This window comes from Metarhizium brunneum, chromosome 6 (assembly GCF_013426205.1).
Source record: "Metarhizium brunneum chromosome 6, complete sequence".
Lineage (NCBI taxonomy): Eukaryota > Fungi > Ascomycota > Sordariomycetes > Hypocreales > Clavicipitaceae > Metarhizium > Metarhizium brunneum.
The window spans coordinates 3,723,113-3,740,722 of NC_089427.1; the positions used below are offsets into that span (position 1 = coordinate 3,723,113).

Sequence of the window (17,610 nt, forward strand, 5' to 3'; positions counted from 1 at the left end):
GCCTGGGCACCACCATCCCGAGCCGTGCATTCGTCATCAGAACCCGAGCATCACAGATAGCCCCCAAACGACGTTTAATTTGCGGGAGCAGGTCGTCTCCCGGGCCTTCCCCATTATCTGTCCAAGACACCCTGTGCGACCGCCCACAGGCCCTGCTTGCCTGAAAAATAAGATGCCGAGCATGGCCCTTGTCTCTGGCGTGAACCGTCTATTCAGCCATAACGGTCCGTGGCTTTGGTCTCTTGGGGGCCAGATCCCACTGTGGCGTGAACGGCCCTGCGTGGCCAAAATCCAGCCTCGCAAAACATGAAACTCAATCACCACTCGGCCACAGCAAAGGCGACATTTTTACATATTCTCTCTTCCTTCAGACCGAGGCGCGGTTGTTTCATGCCATGATGAGCTCCAGTCGTCTCCAGACACGCTCACCATGGCAAATCGGTATAAAAGGAGCGCAGACTCCCCAATCGAGGCCGTAAAATTACAGGAACGTGAATTGCATCAAGGCCGCATTCTAGGCTAGACGGGTTAGACGCCATTTATGAGGCTCCTCTGGGAGTCCTCTAGCAAGCAACTTGCGTGACGAATCGTACCGCTGATCCGTGGCTTTGTGGTGTTGGACGTCAAGTTTCCGCGTACCTACAGGACGTGAAATGACAGGGTGAAAACTATTTGCAAGACTCTTGCAGCGAGGCTGTGCGTGTCTTCGGCATTCGATCAGGCTTCTTTCACACCAGGCTGCTCAGATATCAAGGACGGCAAATGGAAAGGGCATTTTCTCTATACTTCCCGTAGCTTCGTGAAACGAGCAGATGGCAAGAAAAGGGCAGGGGGCGTGTAAGTGCTGGAAAACGAAATCCCGATTTTTTCGGCCAGCTGAGGCCCAGCGAGACAAAGTCGTGCATTTTACCAAATAATACAATGAATCTGTTGCACGAGTCTCGACATGCGCAACTAAATCAGACAGGTTTACGTTGCTGCTGTAGGCAGAGAACTACGAGCAACATGTCTCCCAAGGAAGTCATCGTGGTTATATCCCCGACCAAATAGCCTATTCCCACCTCCCTGGAAATGTCGAAGAAACACAATTCAGCAGTTCATTCGGCCTGCAAAAGGCATTTGACTTCTTCACCAGCATCGCGGCAAATATCCCAAATGCTTACCATCATCCTCCACCGTGACCGTTCCTCCCAAAGCCGTCCGGTAACATGAACATTACTAATAGCTCGCACACGCTTCTCGAAACAGATTCCAAAACCTTCATCACATCTATCCCAGACCTCTTCGTAAGCATGGATCCTGTCAGCCGCACAATGATGCGCCGTAAGCTACTTTGCAATTCCTCGACTCAGAAATCTACTCATCATAGCACTTGACCAACAAAGCTGTCAAATACTCACCTCATCGTCACGAGACAAACCACGCAACTAGCCGTCGCTTCGGTCCACACATGTCACAATACACAGGAACCGAATTCGTCACAGTCAGTATATTCTCAACAGCCGTCATCGCATAACAACTACAACTGCACCAATACAAAACCAGAAAAGGGGGGCCTGAAGAGGCGCTACAGCGGTGACGCGAACCACCCCAACGAATATATGAGGATATGAACTATAGTTGAAAAACAAAAACAGCCGGAAAGCGCCGTGTTGCCGATGTTTCTTCTAAAAAAAAAAAAGAGAAAAAAGAGGACTCCAGAGGATCCCTGCAAATGTTGTCCAAATCCATACTCTGCACCTTTCAACATAATTAAGTGTAGTTAAATGCTCGTCTCCAGTCGTACAAAAAAGACCTTGTCAGAGAATAAAGGGAAGCAAGTGTTGCCAATGCAGCCAACGAATGACTTTTGTTCGTCTTCTATCACAAGAAGAAAGAATTCTTGAAAAAAAAAAAAAAAGAATGCAGTAGGTCCGAGATTGGTCAAGTTTACGCCTGGGTTGGAGCAGGCAGAGAGGGAGCCTTTGTGGACACGGGAGACTTGGCAGCCTCATCAGACTCCTCGGACTCGTCGTCAGAGACGGGACGGCTGGCGACTGTTCGTCTGTTCTTGGTCATCTATGTAAATGTGAGTATGATGTCTGATGGCAGGCACGTTTCAAGAATAGGAGAACCTACCCAGGAGCGGACTCCGCCGACCAGACCAAGCGCGTAGCCAGTCACAAATTCCTTGGAGTTGTTAGGGTTAGATCCAGGGGTAGTGGGAGATCGAAGACCATCGCTGTTGGCTGAGTTGAAGCGAGCAGGGCTGTGGGGCCGGCTAGATGGCCAGAACTGCTTGAGTTCTCGGCTGAGCTCCTGGCCTGTGCTTGTCCAGTTTGTAATGATGTTGTCGCGAAGATCTTGGACGTGACGCTTGATATCCAGCTCATTCTTCTTGAGCCAGCTGACGTTGAGCTCTTGTCGTGAAGTACCACGCTTGAACTGTCGACTAATGTATTTTTCGTAGTCCCGGACGATTCTTCAATTATCAAGTCAGTACACCATTCGGGGTTGCTCTGCCCGAGGAACGCAAATACGCTGCTCACCTAGTGATGATTCCGGTTGTGCTCACTCCTTCAGTTCGCTGGGTGACGAGGAACATGCCGGCTGCCTTGATCGGCTGGTAAATATCGTCGCCTTCATCAGCGCCATATGGGAGATCGTCGTGCGCAACATAGTCGAGGTGGTTGGCCTGGAGGAACTCGGCGGTGACGATCCATGGACAGTCCTCAATGACCTCGTCCACCCACTTGCAGTGTCGCACAGATTCAGCCCGTTCCTTGGCCGACATGACGGTCAAGCCCTTGCGCTTGTGCGTCTCGTCGTCACCGGTAACACCGACAACAAGAGTGGTGTTGGGGAAGGCCTTTTTGGCCTGCTCAAGCTGTCGCATGTGCCTGCCAAGCCTCTCGTTAGCCTAGTTGTTCCATTGCCGGCCACGCAGCAGCACAGACCGGACGGCTGCGCATTCAAAGCCAAGCTTTGCGTGGAATAAACAACTTACCCAAGGTGGAACAAGTCAAAAACACCATCGGCGTAGACTCGTACGGATCGGCCGACGGGAGGAGGGTTGGTCTTGAAACCACCAGCAGGATGGATCAGCTGTCCAACTGGCGGCGGCGCCATGGTCTCATCGTTGCCGTTGGCAGAAGGCCTGCGTGCCCTGCGACCAACTCGCTCGGCAATATCAATGCTGGCCTCTGTGGTGTCGCTGGGCTCGCCAGGGTCGATAACATTTTGAGGAGCGACATCGGCAGAGCGGCCCGAGTTGCTTCGCAGTCTCTTAGGATTCGGGCCCGTGGTGCCGTTGCGATGATGATGTCGACCAGATTCAGGCGCAGTAGTATCGCCTTCTTCGGCAGAAGCGTCTCGGGATGAAGGCTGCAACACACTGTCGGGAGCACCGTTGGAGAGGGAGGCGGCGTTCCTCTTGCGCTTGCTTCCTTGTGGTGAGGCGGATGGTGACGACATTGTGAGCACGGTGTCGGATTGTGTGTGGCAATCTGGCGTCGTTCGTTTACGGCAAGTGTTCGCGTGACCAGAGCAGCGTCATTCGAAGGAAGCAAATACTCAGCTCAAATTATAGATGCCGGGCACGAGGCGGATGTGGTAGAAGCGATTGGTCTTGGACCCAGGGTAGAGGTTGTGACATTGGGGGGTGGAAAGGTCCAGGTTCGCAGCTGTGGTGCGGATAGCGCGACGAAGGAGCTTGTCAGGATGCAAAGATTGGTAGCACACGGAAGATGAGGGCAGAAAAGAGGCCAGACTGGAGCTAGTCGAGCCGAGTAGGTAGAAAAGACGGGGACGCTTCAGGAGCTGGTGCAGGACACGGAGGAGCAGATGGGCAAATGCAGGCAGGTGGACGGAAGATTAGAAGATCAGAGAGACCAGAGCTTATGACAGGGAATAGCGGGAAGCACATTGACAGTGGCGCGCGATCACGAGCCCAGGGCAGCCCGTCCCATGCCAAAAGCCCACACAGAGACGCCCCGGCTGCCTCCGGAGGCATCCAGAGATCCAAATTAATGAGCTAAACGAGGCTTGAGTCTCGCGGAGCCTGTCCAAAAGGTGGAGAGAAATGAGCTTTCATTGACCTGTCAGCCAACAAACATGACCCGACTCCCTCAATGCCAGCACGATTCTGGGATCCCTGCAATAAAACTCCCGGAGCACAAGGGAACATGGGGAATTCACTTGGAATTGCAGACTCCTTTTTTTTTCTGCCACCAATTGCCCTCGGCCAAAGCCGTCACTAGTTTTCCTTTTATCAATGGATTCGCCCCCTGCAGAACCGCCTTGATTTCCCCTTTGTCCATTCACATTCAACTTTAGAACCTAGCATCACGTGACCGACATGCCCCTTTCCCCCTGGGACGCGGTGGCCCAACACGAGAAAGGCCCAAATTTATCGCGTCGCGCGTCTTTCAAGCGCCATCGAGATGTCTTGCAGCGTGTTCTAGCCGCATTCGGTCCAATGGGAGTAGCAGGGGTGCGCTGCGCTCTCGCAGCAGCCATTGGAAACTCGACGTGGTTTCGCCCAACGTACCAGATTTGCCAATTGCTCTCCTTCGTAGACAGCGGCTATCTGTGATTTCCGATGCCATGACCACCAACTACTCGCAAATTGATCTCCCATGTGCTGAACTTCCGTGCGGAGCAAAGTGATTGTAGGTCAATTCATGTACTGGCACACATGCAGCTACACAAAAAGGGGGAACCAGGTATTTTGGGAACCACAGCTACCCCAGCGCGGAGTACGCATTACGAGGGCCAAACCTCTTGTCAACCGAGAGTCGAACTCCGCCATACCGCAGCCTCGTTCGTGTCAGCCTACAAATGTTGGGGTGAGCGGTTTTATGAACCGTGGCCACTGATGACACCTTCCAAGATGACATTAAGGGGACACATTGGGATCAACGGAGCTTGGATGCCACTGTCAGATTCATGCCTGCCCCCTCTGGAGTTTCTATGCAGTCGAATTCCCTGCTGACACACAGAGGAATCGTGAACCTGCTTTGGTACAGACATGGAACGAACCTGTACCGACTCTCCGTACCCGGCCAGAACTGCACACACGGAGTACAAGAGCAGTTTTTGACACGTTCTACCATCTCATACGGCACCAAGGCCAAGGGGATCTCCTGGGTTTAATGAGACTCGTTCGCGGCTGCTGGAATGGTTGAACAGCATCAGTCACATCACATCAACTTGGTGTCAGATTACCTTTCCTAACTCCGTCCGCCCCGTGTCCGATCCATCCACTGCATCTCAGCCCTTGACGAGCAAAAGGATGCTGCCATCTGTTCGTATCTAAAAGCTAGCCACTCTCGTATACAGGTCTCTGTAAAGCAAACCCACTCACTTTGCCTCGGCCGGATTGTCGTCTTTATCCGTCCGTCATTCTTTCATCTGTATCGCAGGCGTCCAACTCCGGCGCCATGACAGACGGTGTGATGAGCTGTGTCCAACACTGTGGCTGTCCATGTCTTGGATTCTTGGCCCACGGCTCTGACGAAAAATGCTACGCAGCATATCCCTCATTTCAGGGACTCAGCCATCGCTGTGCCACGATAAACCCACAACAAACACCCCCATTAGTATTATCTCGGAATGGTCAAGTTATTTTATCTTATTTTTTAGGTCATTGCCAACTGCGCAGGACTCCCCACCCTGCCACCTTCCTAGGTAGGTACCCATTCTTGTGCTTCGGTATGCAAAGGTTGGGGAAATGTCGGCCTGCAATGACACTCTCATGTGTCGTCCGAGAGCATGGGCGGCTTGTGCGTGGTTTTTGATGACCTATCACAACGCCAAATGTCTCAATGCGCGGCATTGAGTGCCTTGTAGAGCAGCGACACGTCCACGCAGGCATGAGAACGACACTGATGAAACGAAGAAAATGAAATAAATAGACAGCAAAGAACTTTTGGAGTACTATTGGAATGACGCAGGCCGTATGTCTTCAGCCCTACCCTACGTCGCGCAGGTCACATCCATTTTATGCACTGATGTACGCAGCTATGTACGTCACCACGCCCAAGTTTTGCCAGCAGTGGACAAACAGCGCTTCTGCACCCGTCGTCGTTAGCACGCCACGGCGGGGACGGTTGGAGCGTGGTATTTTGACGATTCAACCCGACGTCCTGGACGCGGCACGCCAGCAACAAGACGGATTTCCTTGTTGTTTCAAGCCCACCCGCCGAAAGGCAGTCTGTTGCATCTCGGTCTGGCATCTTTTCGTCGCAGGCACCTACAGACAGGCAGCAGCGGGTGACAACAGGTCCTCCGCAGAGAGGCCAAAACTTAAGTACTTACTATGGAGTCGGCAGCGGCTGTGCATGCCGTTTTGGCGCCATGACGGCGTTGAACCCGATTCTCCAGACTATTCCCCAAGCTCCGGGCGTCTCGGCTGCAGATGGACGATCAACTAGTAATACTATTCAAGTCTTGCGTATTCCAACATGTCTGGTAAATTGCTCTTGTCTCCCGCTTTGGCCAAACGCGGCGAGACAGCGTGACATACAGTGCGCAGAGCCGACCGAGGCACCGTGCAAGCCGGATAAGTGGCGTCTCCAGACACAGCAACAGCCCCCCAAGCAACCTGCAACCTGCCCCGAGCTTAATAAAGGACCTCTTGACCTCTTGAGCTTCTCCCCGTCGCGGCGAGCTTTTGGTCATCTTGCGTCTTGCTCTCTGCAGACCAAGTCTCCTCTGGCTCGCTTTTCTCGTCATGAGAATAAAGCCCACCCGTTTACTTTCGTCCTCGAGTATTAATTCTGTCACCAGCCAGTCGACAGGTACAATGCGGTCCAAGACTGACAAGACTGACAATGCGGGGGGCCCAGGAGGGGAGGCAGCCGGCGGTCTGGCCTTGAAGCTGGTCATTCTGAAGGTGCGCACGCTCTCTGTCTTTTCTTCTCTGCTTTCCTCCTACTTTACGCCGAGGAGTCCCTGCCTCTTATGGCATGGCTTATCAATTTGCTAACGTTGCTGTCTAGGCTAGAAACTTGGCCGCAAAAGATCGTGGAGGCACTTCCGACCCAGTACGTCTAACCTGTGAATGCCTTTGTTGTGATACGCTCACATATGCTGGAGGCGTTCAGTACGTGTCACCCAAGCAAGATGCTAACAAGCGGCGCAGTATCTTGTCATCACCTCGGGTGATAGTAGGGTTGTCACCCATTCAGTCTCGAAAACCCTCAATCCCGACTGGAATGTAATCGAAGAACTTCCTGTCAATTCAGCTCAGAATCTCCTCCTCGATGTCATCTGTTGGGACAAGGATCGTTTTGGCAAGGATTACATGGGCGAGTTTGACATAGCTCTCGAGGAGATTTTCCAAAATGAACGGACCGAGGCCGAACCACGCTGGTTTCCCCTAAAGAGCAAAAGACCTGGAAAGAAGACCAGTGTTGTCTCTGGCGAGGTCCTGCTGCAATTTACCCTCCTTGACACGACCAACCCGGGTGCCTCCCCCAGAGAGATTCTGGACAAGTTTTCCGCTCTTGTTCGCTCCATTTCTGCATCTATGCCGTCGCCCAAACCACACTTGACTCCCGAAGCAAACCAAGGCGCGACATCTATGCCTGGCCAGGAAGAACCTGGCGACGAGGAGGACGAGGATGACCTGACCGAATTCGATGATGAAGAAGGCGATGACCCATCCAAGCCGGAGACGGCCGAAAAGAGGCGCCGTAGACTTAGGATCAGGGGCCTGAGGAAGCGAAGAAGAGACAATCCTTACGCCTTTAACAATGGTGGTTCTGATGTTGTAGGCATCATCTTCCTCGAGATTGTCAAAATCACCGACCTGCCCCCCGAGTCTAACCTCACGCGAACAAGCTTTGACATGGACCCGTTTGTAGTTGCGTCCCTAGGCAAGAAGACATACCGTACACGCCGTGTCAGGCACAACTTAAACCCAGTCTACAATGAAAAAATGATTTTCCATGTGCAGGGCCACGAGCAGACGTATTCTTTTTCTTTCACTGTCATCGACCACGACAAATATTCTGGAAACGACTTTATCGCGTCTTGTAATCTGCCGGTACCGCAGCTGATCGAGAGGGCACCACAGGCCAACCCAGAAACTGGACTCTACGAACTACGGGAGCCGGATGGACACACTCCCTCAGCAACTAGATCCCGCTTCAAGAAGCTGGGCATGTCTCGGTCATCATCCACACAAAGCTTGGGCAAATTGATGCGTACGCAGGTGTCGAAAAGCCCACCCAACACCAACACTTTGTCACAAAGCACCAGTGTTGAGACAAGTCAGACGCCATCCGCCATGACCCTCTCGCCAGTCTCTGATGCACCTGCTAACCCGGCTGAGCCGTCAGACACTGTTGCTGAAGGTGAGGGTGCCGATTTCCATGACTATGTGGTCCCCCTGAAGATGAAGAATTTGGATAAATGGGAGAGCAAACACAGCCCTCAGATTTACCTCAAAGCCAAGTACATGCCGTACCCAGCTCTGCGCCAGCAATTCTGGCGGGCCATGCTTCGCCAGTACGATACTGACGAAAGTGGTGAGATAAGCCGCGTTGAACTCACTACCATGCTGGACACGCTGGGATCTACTCTGAAGGAGTCTACAATCGACAGCTTTTTCCAACGATTCCCCCACAAAGCTGCTGACAACGAAGAGACGTGGGATCTGACCATGGATGAGGCAGTGATTTGCCTGGAGGACCAACTCGAGGCCAAGAGCAAGCCTACGACAGTTGCAGACAAGGTCAAGAGCCTGGTTCCGGACTTGAAGCAACTTGGAATTCATAACAAGCCAGACATCACTGGGGATCTAAGCTCTGCCAACGTGTCAGGTACTTCCACTCCCCAGATCGTTGTTGAGCCAGAGACCCCCATTGACCCCAAGGGCTCCGGAGGAGAGGAGAGTGACGAGTTTGGCGACAGAGACGAGGAACATGTCGTAGAAATTCGCGAATGCCCCATCTGTCACCAGCCGCGACTCAACAAGCGTAGTGATACAGACATCATTACCCACATTGCTACTTGCGCGAGCCAGGACTGGAGACAAGTGAACACAGTGTTGATGGGTGGCTTTGTGACGGCCAGCCAGGCACAGCGCAAATGGTACTCCAAGGTCATTACCAAGATCTCCTATGGAGGTTACAAGCTGGGTGCCAACTCGGCCAACATTCTGGTGCAAGATCGCATGACTGGCCAGATCAATGAAGAGAAGATGAGTGTCTACGTCAGACTGGGTATCCGGCTGCTGTACAAGGGCCTGAAGTCGCGTGATATGGAGAACAAACGAAGTGAGTACTGACTAGCAAAAGACACAAAAAAAAATCGCCATCTTATCTAGACGCAGAACGTTGTTAGAAACTGACATCTCATAGTCCGAAAACTGTTGAAAAACCTGAGCATAAAGCAGGGACGAAAGTTTGATGACCCTGCGTCTAGGGAGGAAATCGAAAAATTTATCGAGTTTCACGGTCTGGACATGTCAGAAGTTCTCTTGCCGATCGAAGAGTTTAAGAACTTTAACGAATTCTTCTACCGAGCACTGAAGCCCAACGCTCGACCCTGCTCGGCACCCAATAACCCTGGCATCATTGTGTCGCCAGCTGACTGCCGAAGCGTGGTCTTCAACCAGATGACGCAGGCAACCAAGATCTGGGTCAAGGGGAGAGAATTCAGCATCAAGAGGCTGCTAGGGGATGCTTATCCAAATGACGCCGCTCGCTATGAGAATGGCGCGTTGGGCATCTTCCGGTTAGCACCACAGGACTACCATCGATTCCACATCCCCGTTGATGGCATCATGGGCAAGCCAATCACCATTTCTGGTGAATACTACACAGTGAACCCGATGGCCATCCGGTCGGCGCTCGACGTCTACGGTGAAAACGTGCGCATCATTGTACCGATTGACAGTGTGGCTCACGGAAGAGTCATGGTGATTTGTGTGGGCGCAATGATGGTCGGCAGCACAGTCATTACGCGAAACGCCGGCGATGAGGTAAAGAGGGCCGAGGAGCTTGGGTATTTTAAATTTGGTGGCAGCACGGTGTTGCTACTGTTCGAGCCTGGCAGGATGGTGTTTGACGATGACTTGGCAGACAACTCAAGCACAGCGCTGGAGACTTTGGTAAGTTTGCTCGTGTGACTCTTGCGTCGAAAATGGACTATTTGGAGGCTGACAAAGGACGCCAGATCCGGGTGGGCATGTCGATTGGGCACTCACCAGATGTGCCCCTACACACACCGGATATGCGCAAGAGCGAGGATGAAATCACCGAGGCAGAGAAGAAAGAGGCCAAGCGCCGCATCCAGGGCAACTTTGCCATGGAGCAGTCTCCCAGCGATAGTGGCGACGACGATGTCCCCAAGCGTCGAATATCTTATGTGCCAACCATGAACACAATGGCGGCGTCGGCCATGTAGGTGAAAGATGACGGTATATTCTTCAACATGACGAGATTTTGGGGAGGGGCCGGGCGGAGTAATAGCAAACACCTTAACGTGTTACGTGACGCTCTGCAACGAGGTCATGATTATTTCGGTTAGGTTATATGGAGCGATCAAGCGGTAGGAAGCAGGAGAAAATTTTGGTCCATGTAGCGACTCGAGGGGGTTTAGCGGTCGGAGGTCTAATGTACAGCATGTTGAGCAATGGCATTTCTGACACTGCTTGCCGATGGATGAACAGGCGTAAGCGTGCATGATGAAGCCGGTGTCGAGTCAGTCCTCGACAGCCAGGGTCGTACGGCATGTCCCTTGATCTGTCTCACGGACAAGCACTTTGCATAGAGCAAGACTCGGTCCAGACGTGGGCAAGACAAGACGACGCCGCTGTGGGGTGGGCATGCAACGACGTGCTGCGAATAATGATTCAATTTAGCTGGTAGAAAAAAACCCATCTTGAATCGGCACATCTGGTCCCGAGTATATAATATAAAACAAAACCATTGCCTGCAATGCAACAAGAATCCAAATCCAACATGGGTACGCGTCCGAAAACCCATCAAAACCCCAGACCAGATTTCAACAGATAGGCCATCAATCTCAATACATAGCATGCCTGGTCCAAAAGAAACCCCATCCCCAACGCCGGTCGTGTGTAAGAAAAAAAAACATATTAGTCCCCGTCTCTACCGGGCACTCGCCGACGAGTCCCTCCGCGTCGAGGCGTCGGAGCGGTCGCTGTCCATGGACCGCTTGCCCTCTGCGAGCGGCGACCTCGACCTCGACCTGGTCCGCAGCAGCGCCAGGTCCTGCGGGCTGCTGGCGCCGGGGGCAGTCGTCGCAGCGGGGCGCGTCTGCCTCCACGAAGCGTAGAATTGCTTGCACAGGTGTGCCGACATGGTGTACGTGGGCGACATGGCTCGTGTGTAGTGTGTGTGTGTGTGTGTGTGTACTTGCTTGTGGACTCGGCCCAAAAAGGGTGTTTAAACAAGGCTTATTCGTCGTCCGCGCAACGAGGGCAGACGGAAGATTGGTAAAATTGTATAAAAAACGTGAGGATATCTCTGAAAAGAAGAGAGGTTTTGGAAACGGCGTGCCTGGCGCTTTTTGTTCGAGCAGACCCGGCGCACGCAAACACACCACACGCGCAAGGTACGAGTACGCAAGTGTCGTTCGATGATGGGCAGTGGGCATCCACCCGGCCGGTGGGCTGATGTTGGACAAGACCAACGTAGAGTGGGCGCCTTTTGAAACCCCCAGAGACCAACTTGAGCAGCTGGCCCTTTTAATCAAAAAAAGGGGAAGGGTGGCACGCTCTTTTTTTGTTTTGTTTTGGACAAAGAACAGTCGAGTTTGCTTTTCCGTCAATGGGTCAAGTTTCATCGGGGGTTGGTCGCGGCGAGACGGCAGGCGCGGCGACCCTTTTGTACCCTTTCCTCGAGGGGGGGTTGCGTGCCTGCCGCATCCCGCTTTGGCAGCGCGTGCCGGTACGGAGCACCTACTCAGCTGTTTGTTACAAAGCCACGACTAAGGACGGACAAATAGACCACATCGAACGTCTCGCTAGCTGCAGGCGGGTGGCCTGACTGAGAGGGTGCTGCGGACGGCGGGGTGGAAGAGTGGCACCACCTGCCTTGCCCTGGCCCTTTGTTCCCAGATGTCGCAATTCACGCCCAGCTGGCCTGAACCGGCGGGGCCCCTCAGGGAGGAGAGAGAGGGGGACAAGTTGATGTCATCCGTCTGGTGGCATCGGGTGCCCATGCCGCCTTTGGCTGCCGAGTCAACCACCAGACGCTGCGAAACCACGGCGCCTGGTGCCAACCCCCATTGCGCAAACACGAGTACTAGTTACACAATACTACTGACTCTGCGCACGCATCAGCCTGACCAATGGCCGTGGCTGTAATCCTGCTGACCTGCCTCGAGGTCCGGCCCCGCCGCAGGCCGTGCACCTGCGCGACACTTGCATCTTGACCTCGCATGGCGTTTCCTGCTCAACTCGCGTCTGGCTCCGCTTCCCGCTCGTCACGGTGTAAGCCTGCTACGCCTCACCTCCATAGTCACCAATAGCTCTGTTGAAACTTGAGCCTGCACTCAAACACCGCTCCTTGCTGATACAATACTGCCTCAAGTATATACACTACTCGCTAAACCGGGACATACAGCTTGTTTCATTCGAGTAGACATGCATATAAAAATGAATGAAAGGAGAAAAAAAAAGAGACACACAAACAGGTCCCCAGCACTCAAGTGTTACCACACGCCTCGCTTGCAATCGAAAATGAAGCCCTCCCTTCCCCAGAAAGATTAATACCACGCATATAAATACCCAAAAAAAGCTCGGCAGCAGCCTAGTTGCGCCATGTAATGCAAAGGATCCATAGCAGCAACTGCCCTCTGCTCATGCTGCTCTGCGAAAAACATGCAACTGATTTCCATCAGTCTATTTTCCACACGCTGAATGGATCGTGTATCTTGTTCAAACATCATTTAAGTAGTGAACGATATTTGGCCCTCGTCATGTCGAGTATGCTGCAGTTTGAGTTCTGATTAGCCGAAAAGAAAAGAGAAAACACCGCGGTTCTCAGTCCGCAATCGCACTCTCATCTGCTAGCTGCGGTGCTTCTGCGCCGTGCTTTTCCGAAGACACCGTGATATTGGCTCGCGCTTTCTGCTGAGCCTCCACGAATCGACCCCAGTGTTCTGGATCGCTGTCTCTCATGCTACGGAAGAGCACATCCTTGTCCTCCTTGAATGCTCGCACCGCTCCCTTTTCCTTGACCTTTTCAAGCAGCTCGCCACCAATGTCTTCCGCAAGTTCCACCAGCATTTGCGAATGTTTTGGATCCGATCCAATGTCATCAATCGTGCTGATGAGGTCAAATTGTTCCTTGCGTACAAATCCGGACCGGAAACGGTGCCCAGCACGGAGCACCCGTCCTTCCTCTTCTGCCAGTTCCTTGGATAGCATCGAGTTGGACCTGGACAGTGGCTTGGGCGCGTGAATTTCTGCCTCGTCCTCCCCGTCCGATACCGCAACCGCCGAGTCGTCTCCCGTTGGTCCGGCGTGCGCTGGCTCCTCGCTCGATGTCGAAGACGTCTTGCGTAGCTCGTTGCTGTTGGGCGCATTTGGCGGCGCCTCGCGCGTGTCGGGAAATTCGTCTTCAAATCTCTTGATAATGCCTTGCAGTGTTTCGTCCAGGAACGTCAGCTTGCGCAGATTCACGTCGTCGCCCGGCTCAGCCCGAGCCTTGTGCAAGGCTGGCTGCAGACGCTGTCGAATCTTCCTCGCCCCAGCCAGGAGATGTTTCGACATGTCCTTGGCCTTGCCACTGGTCGGCAAGCCACTCAGAGCTGGAGAGTCGCTGCCATCTTCCGCACCTCCAGCAAACTCCCCCGACTGTCGGTGGGAGTCGTCGCTCCGGTTCTTGAGACAGCATGCCAAGGCCTTGACCACCCCCGTCCCTCCTATGACGTAGTCCTCGTCTGGCGTGTCTTCATGGTCATCTTCCGGTCCGTCTTGCTCGAGCACATCGTGTCCCACGAGGTGGGCAAGAACGTCGGGGTACGCAGGTATCTTGCCGTCCTGGAGCTCAGACTGCGACTCGGACATGGCGCTGGCTATAACCGCGCTGATGTTCGTGTCGGGAATTCTTTCCATGTTGCGCAGACAATACGCTACTACCTGCTTCGCCATGGCCTTGACAATCTCCCCCGATCCTTCACTGGGTACTTCAATGTCGACACACACCAGGCTGCTCGATATTCTTGCTGCGGCCATGAGTGATGCGTACAAGGCGCAAGCTTCTTCCTGTGCTTCCTCCGTCTTGGCATCTGCAAGCTTCACCAGCTCATTGTTGCCCAACAAATTGACATGTGCCAGGTTGTGCGCTTCCGATAATACCTCAACTAGGGCGATGGCTTGCTCTGAACTCATGTTTACGTCCTGCAAGTGAATTCGTTTTAAATCTTCCAGCTTGGGGAGATATCTGAGAATTCTTGTTAGCATTCCCCCAATCTTCCAGTTTTACAGTGTCAGGGGTTGCTTGAAAGCTTACCTTCTCAAGAGGCCAAGTGCGCTGGGCTTTGTCTGGAACAATTCTTGGTTGTGTGAAAGGTCAATAAATCGAAAGCCCCTCAGCTTGGCAATCACCGGCAACATCTTTCCAAGACTCGACGGAGTCAGATTGCAGCCTGACAGGCTAAGCGCCCAAATGGGATGATGCTCGTCCAAGCAACCAGCCAGGGTCTCGATATGCTCATTAATGTCGTTTCCGCCCAAGTCGAGACCTTCACAGAACCCACCAGACAAGTATCTTACCACATGCCTGATGCCGTCCGCATCGAGAGAGTTGTGTGCTAGGCCTAATCGTCGAACCCCGCATTTGATAATGCCGTCCATGATTGTGCCCAACTGCTCCATACTGGGTTCCGTCTCGCCGATATTCACCATCTCCAGAGTTGAACCACCCAGTCGATCGGCCATGGCCTTTGAGAAGACATCTGATATCGAGCGAGGAATGTGGATGCCGTTTGACAAGTTGCCATTCTTGGCAGCAGGCGCCTGTTTTGGAAAGGGTATATGCGAAATATCGAGATATTTCAGTGATCGGCATTTGTATAGGAACAAAGAAATATGCTTCCAGCCGTCGGGGCCAAGCTTATTATTTTTGATGACAACCCGCTCAACAACTCCGCCTTGTGCCTCGATCTCGTGTTTAGGCTTCTTACGCCGTGAGGTTGGAGGCATCTTTGCTGCCAGTAGACCAGCAAGAATCACACGGAGGCCCTCATCGCCCAACCCACAGTTCTCCAAAAGGATCTCTTTGACTGGAACCACCGCGAGATAGTCTCCAAGTGTGATTAGGTCTGGAAGTTGAAGATAGTAGTCAGTCAAATCCAATTTGTTCACTGTGCCAGCAGAGATGTTGGAATTGGCCTTGTCCATCAGTTGTTCCGTTATCTTCTTAAGAATCGGAGTTTCGCGCAACTGGCAACAGCGGCGATATATTCTGGCAGGATTTGTGGTTGGATGAGATGATGACTTTGGAGTTGTGTTGCCGCTGGGGGCTTCCGATGATGAGTCTGTGCTGTCATAGTGAATTTCAATCGGCACAGAGCCGTTGTCTTCGGCGAGTTTTCGACGCTTCTCTTTCCTAGCTTTCCGCTCTTCCTCGCTTCTTTTCTTCTTCTCCTTCTTCTTAGTTGTCTCCTTCTCCTTCCCAGGCTCAGCAAGAGAATTCTCGTCGGCAGCGCCATCATTTGTACCAGCTTCGTTGTTGAGGTGTTCTGTGTCGGGATTGGTTCTGTCGTTTCCGCTGGTACGTTGACCGGCCTCCTCGGCTTCCTTCTTGGCTTCCACTGCCTGAGGGTTCTTCAGCGCGTCTCCTTCACCTTGCTCTGTGAGTTTCTTCTTTTGTGCCTTGTCCAGCGGTTTTGTTTCCTGAGCTTCCCCATCAGCATACTTGGGCATGGGAGCAATCTCAACATCCACGCAGAATGAAACCCGTCTAAGCTTAGCCTCCCTCAGCTCCGAAATGCTGCATCTCTCCCGGTTTTGATCGATATTCAGAATCTTGCGCTCGACCAGGCCATTTCCAAGTTTCCCATTTACTATGCTATTGGTGCTTGATGAGGACAAGCGTCGAAGGACGCCCAGAATGCCAGCTTGACTGGCCTTGGGCGGAGCCGGGGTATATGGGCTGTTGCCTTCGGGTTTCGTGGCCGCATGTTGTAGAACGGCATTCCTGGTTGGATGTAGTTTTGGTGGCATCGGCTCTAGGGTGTCATCCGGAGGCGGTGAGCCGGACAACGGGGGTGGTGCTGGAGACTGTGACGCTTGGTCTTCAGTTTTCTGTTGTGGCTCCTTATGGTGAAGATGATGCAGGGAATGGGGGTGGGCGGGTGTACTGCTCGGTGGCGAAGTAGTAGCAGAGCTAGAGAATTTGGCGGAAATGTTTGAAAACCATGAATTACGTCGCTGAGGAGGAGTTCCATTGGGCCCGGGTTTATTCTCTATTGAGCCGGATCGTGACAGTCGTCTTGATGCACTGGTGGAATTTGTTGGGCTGGGAGTAGGCTGTCCATTTTGCTGTGGAGGTGTATCCTTTGCAATCGGTGTCCCTTGGGGATTGCGAGCATCTTGCGACGGTGTGGGAATAGCTCGCGGTTGCGTTGGAGCCGATGCTGTCGTTGGGGGCGAGGTGGACGGTCTGTTCGTCCTATCTGTTGGGATATGTCAGCAAGCTAGGTCAAGGTTCAGGGTGTTTTTGGGCTGCGCAAGACGAATTTCATGTCCATGTTGGCTAAAAGACGAAGGCTCACCTCTTGGCGACCCCTGGGTCATCCAGCTGACGTCGATGCCGTGAACTTGCTCCATGGTGCCAGCGGGAAGCTCGTCTTGCTCGACTACTCCACAGGACACAGCATGGACGAAAGACGCAGACAGGAACAGCAAGCAAGACGATACAAAATGGGGAGAGGTCTAGCGGCGCAAAGGGACGATGCTGTCCGCTTCCACGCCGGACAACAGGTGGCGAGTACAGCTGCGGTATTGAATGGATGGAATGGCGGGAAGACGTTTTGCCTTCTGGCAACTTGATCACAGTAGTCGAAAGCGGGTGAGAGTCGTTGGACGTGTGGACTGGATGCCGATTTCTCAGCTAGGCGACGGCTGGATGTGGGTAGGCACGCCTTTCAATGGCTGCTTCTCCGGTAAGATTAAGCTTGGGAATGTAGGGCTTCCGTCCAATGAGCCGTTTTGACGGCAGACGCCTCGCCAAGTTGCGAAGGTCTGACAGAGGCTGACATGGACTCGCAGACCACGGACTTGGACACGGGCCAATTCGAGCGGAACTACCGAGCTGTTCCGGGACCTTATCACGCGGCGGCGGGGTAATCAATATTCGTAAGGCCAATGTTTCTTGTTGAGCACGGCCAGACAGCGTCGTCGATTGGAACGCTTTGCCCGTGCCATTTGACTCAGATTGGTGATTTTCGAGGCTCTTCCGTCATGGACCCTCCAGCGAGCCTTCAGCACCCATCACCACTTCATCACGTCTCCACTCCATGCTCTGGCCCGCTGAGCAATTCATGGGACTGACGGAACCCTGCAGCATGGGACTACTAGGGCTAACAGACTGGGACCCCCCAATGCCGCAACGCAGACCTGGTTCCTTGGCGTCGTATGCCTTG

General features: G+C 53.1%; 4 protein-coding genes across 4 annotated transcripts; 1 reads left to right on the plus strand and 3 right to left on the minus strand.

The window, feature by feature from the left end:
• Positions 1-1,929: 1,929 nt before the first annotated feature.
• Positions 1,930-3,453, minus strand: G6M90_00g104530 (uncharacterized protein; the record flags this gene model as incomplete). Its single annotated transcript, XM_014685961.1, has 4 exons — positions 1,930-2,058; positions 2,119-2,461; positions 2,529-2,879; positions 2,987-3,453. 4 exons carry the CDS (start codon positions 3,451-3,453, stop codon positions 1,930-1,932), a joined length of 1,290 nt encoding a protein of 429 aa, XP_014541447.1.
• A 3,331-nt stretch (positions 3,454-6,784) lies between these two features.
• On the plus strand, positions 6,785-10,395 carry psd3_1 (Phosphatidylserine decarboxylase proenzyme 3; the record flags this gene model as incomplete). Its single annotated transcript, XM_014685962.1, has 5 exons — positions 6,785-6,874; positions 6,981-7,025; positions 7,124-9,263; positions 9,348-10,099; positions 10,165-10,395. 5 exons carry the CDS (start codon positions 6,785-6,787, stop codon positions 10,393-10,395), a joined length of 3,258 nt encoding a protein of 1,085 aa, XP_014541448.1.
• Positions 10,396-11,102: 707 nt separating this feature from the next.
• Positions 11,103-11,333, minus strand: G6M90_00g104550 (uncharacterized protein; the record flags this gene model as incomplete). The annotated part of the gene is made up of 1 exon (XM_066131648.1): positions 11,103-11,333. The coding sequence occupies one exon, from the start codon at positions 11,331-11,333 to the stop codon at positions 11,103-11,105; it is 231 nt and encodes a 76-aa protein (XP_065987616.1).
• A 1,667-nt stretch (positions 11,334-13,000) lies between these two features.
• HER1 (HMG2-induced ER-remodeling protein 1) lies at positions 13,001-16,795 on the minus strand (the record flags this gene model as incomplete). Its single annotated transcript, XM_014685963.1, has 3 exons — positions 13,001-14,405; positions 14,475-16,641; positions 16,741-16,795. The coding sequence occupies 3 exons, from the start codon at positions 16,793-16,795 to the stop codon at positions 13,001-13,003; spliced, it is 3,627 nt and encodes a 1,208-aa protein (XP_014541449.1).
• Between the last annotated feature and the right edge of the window lie 815 nt (positions 16,796-17,610).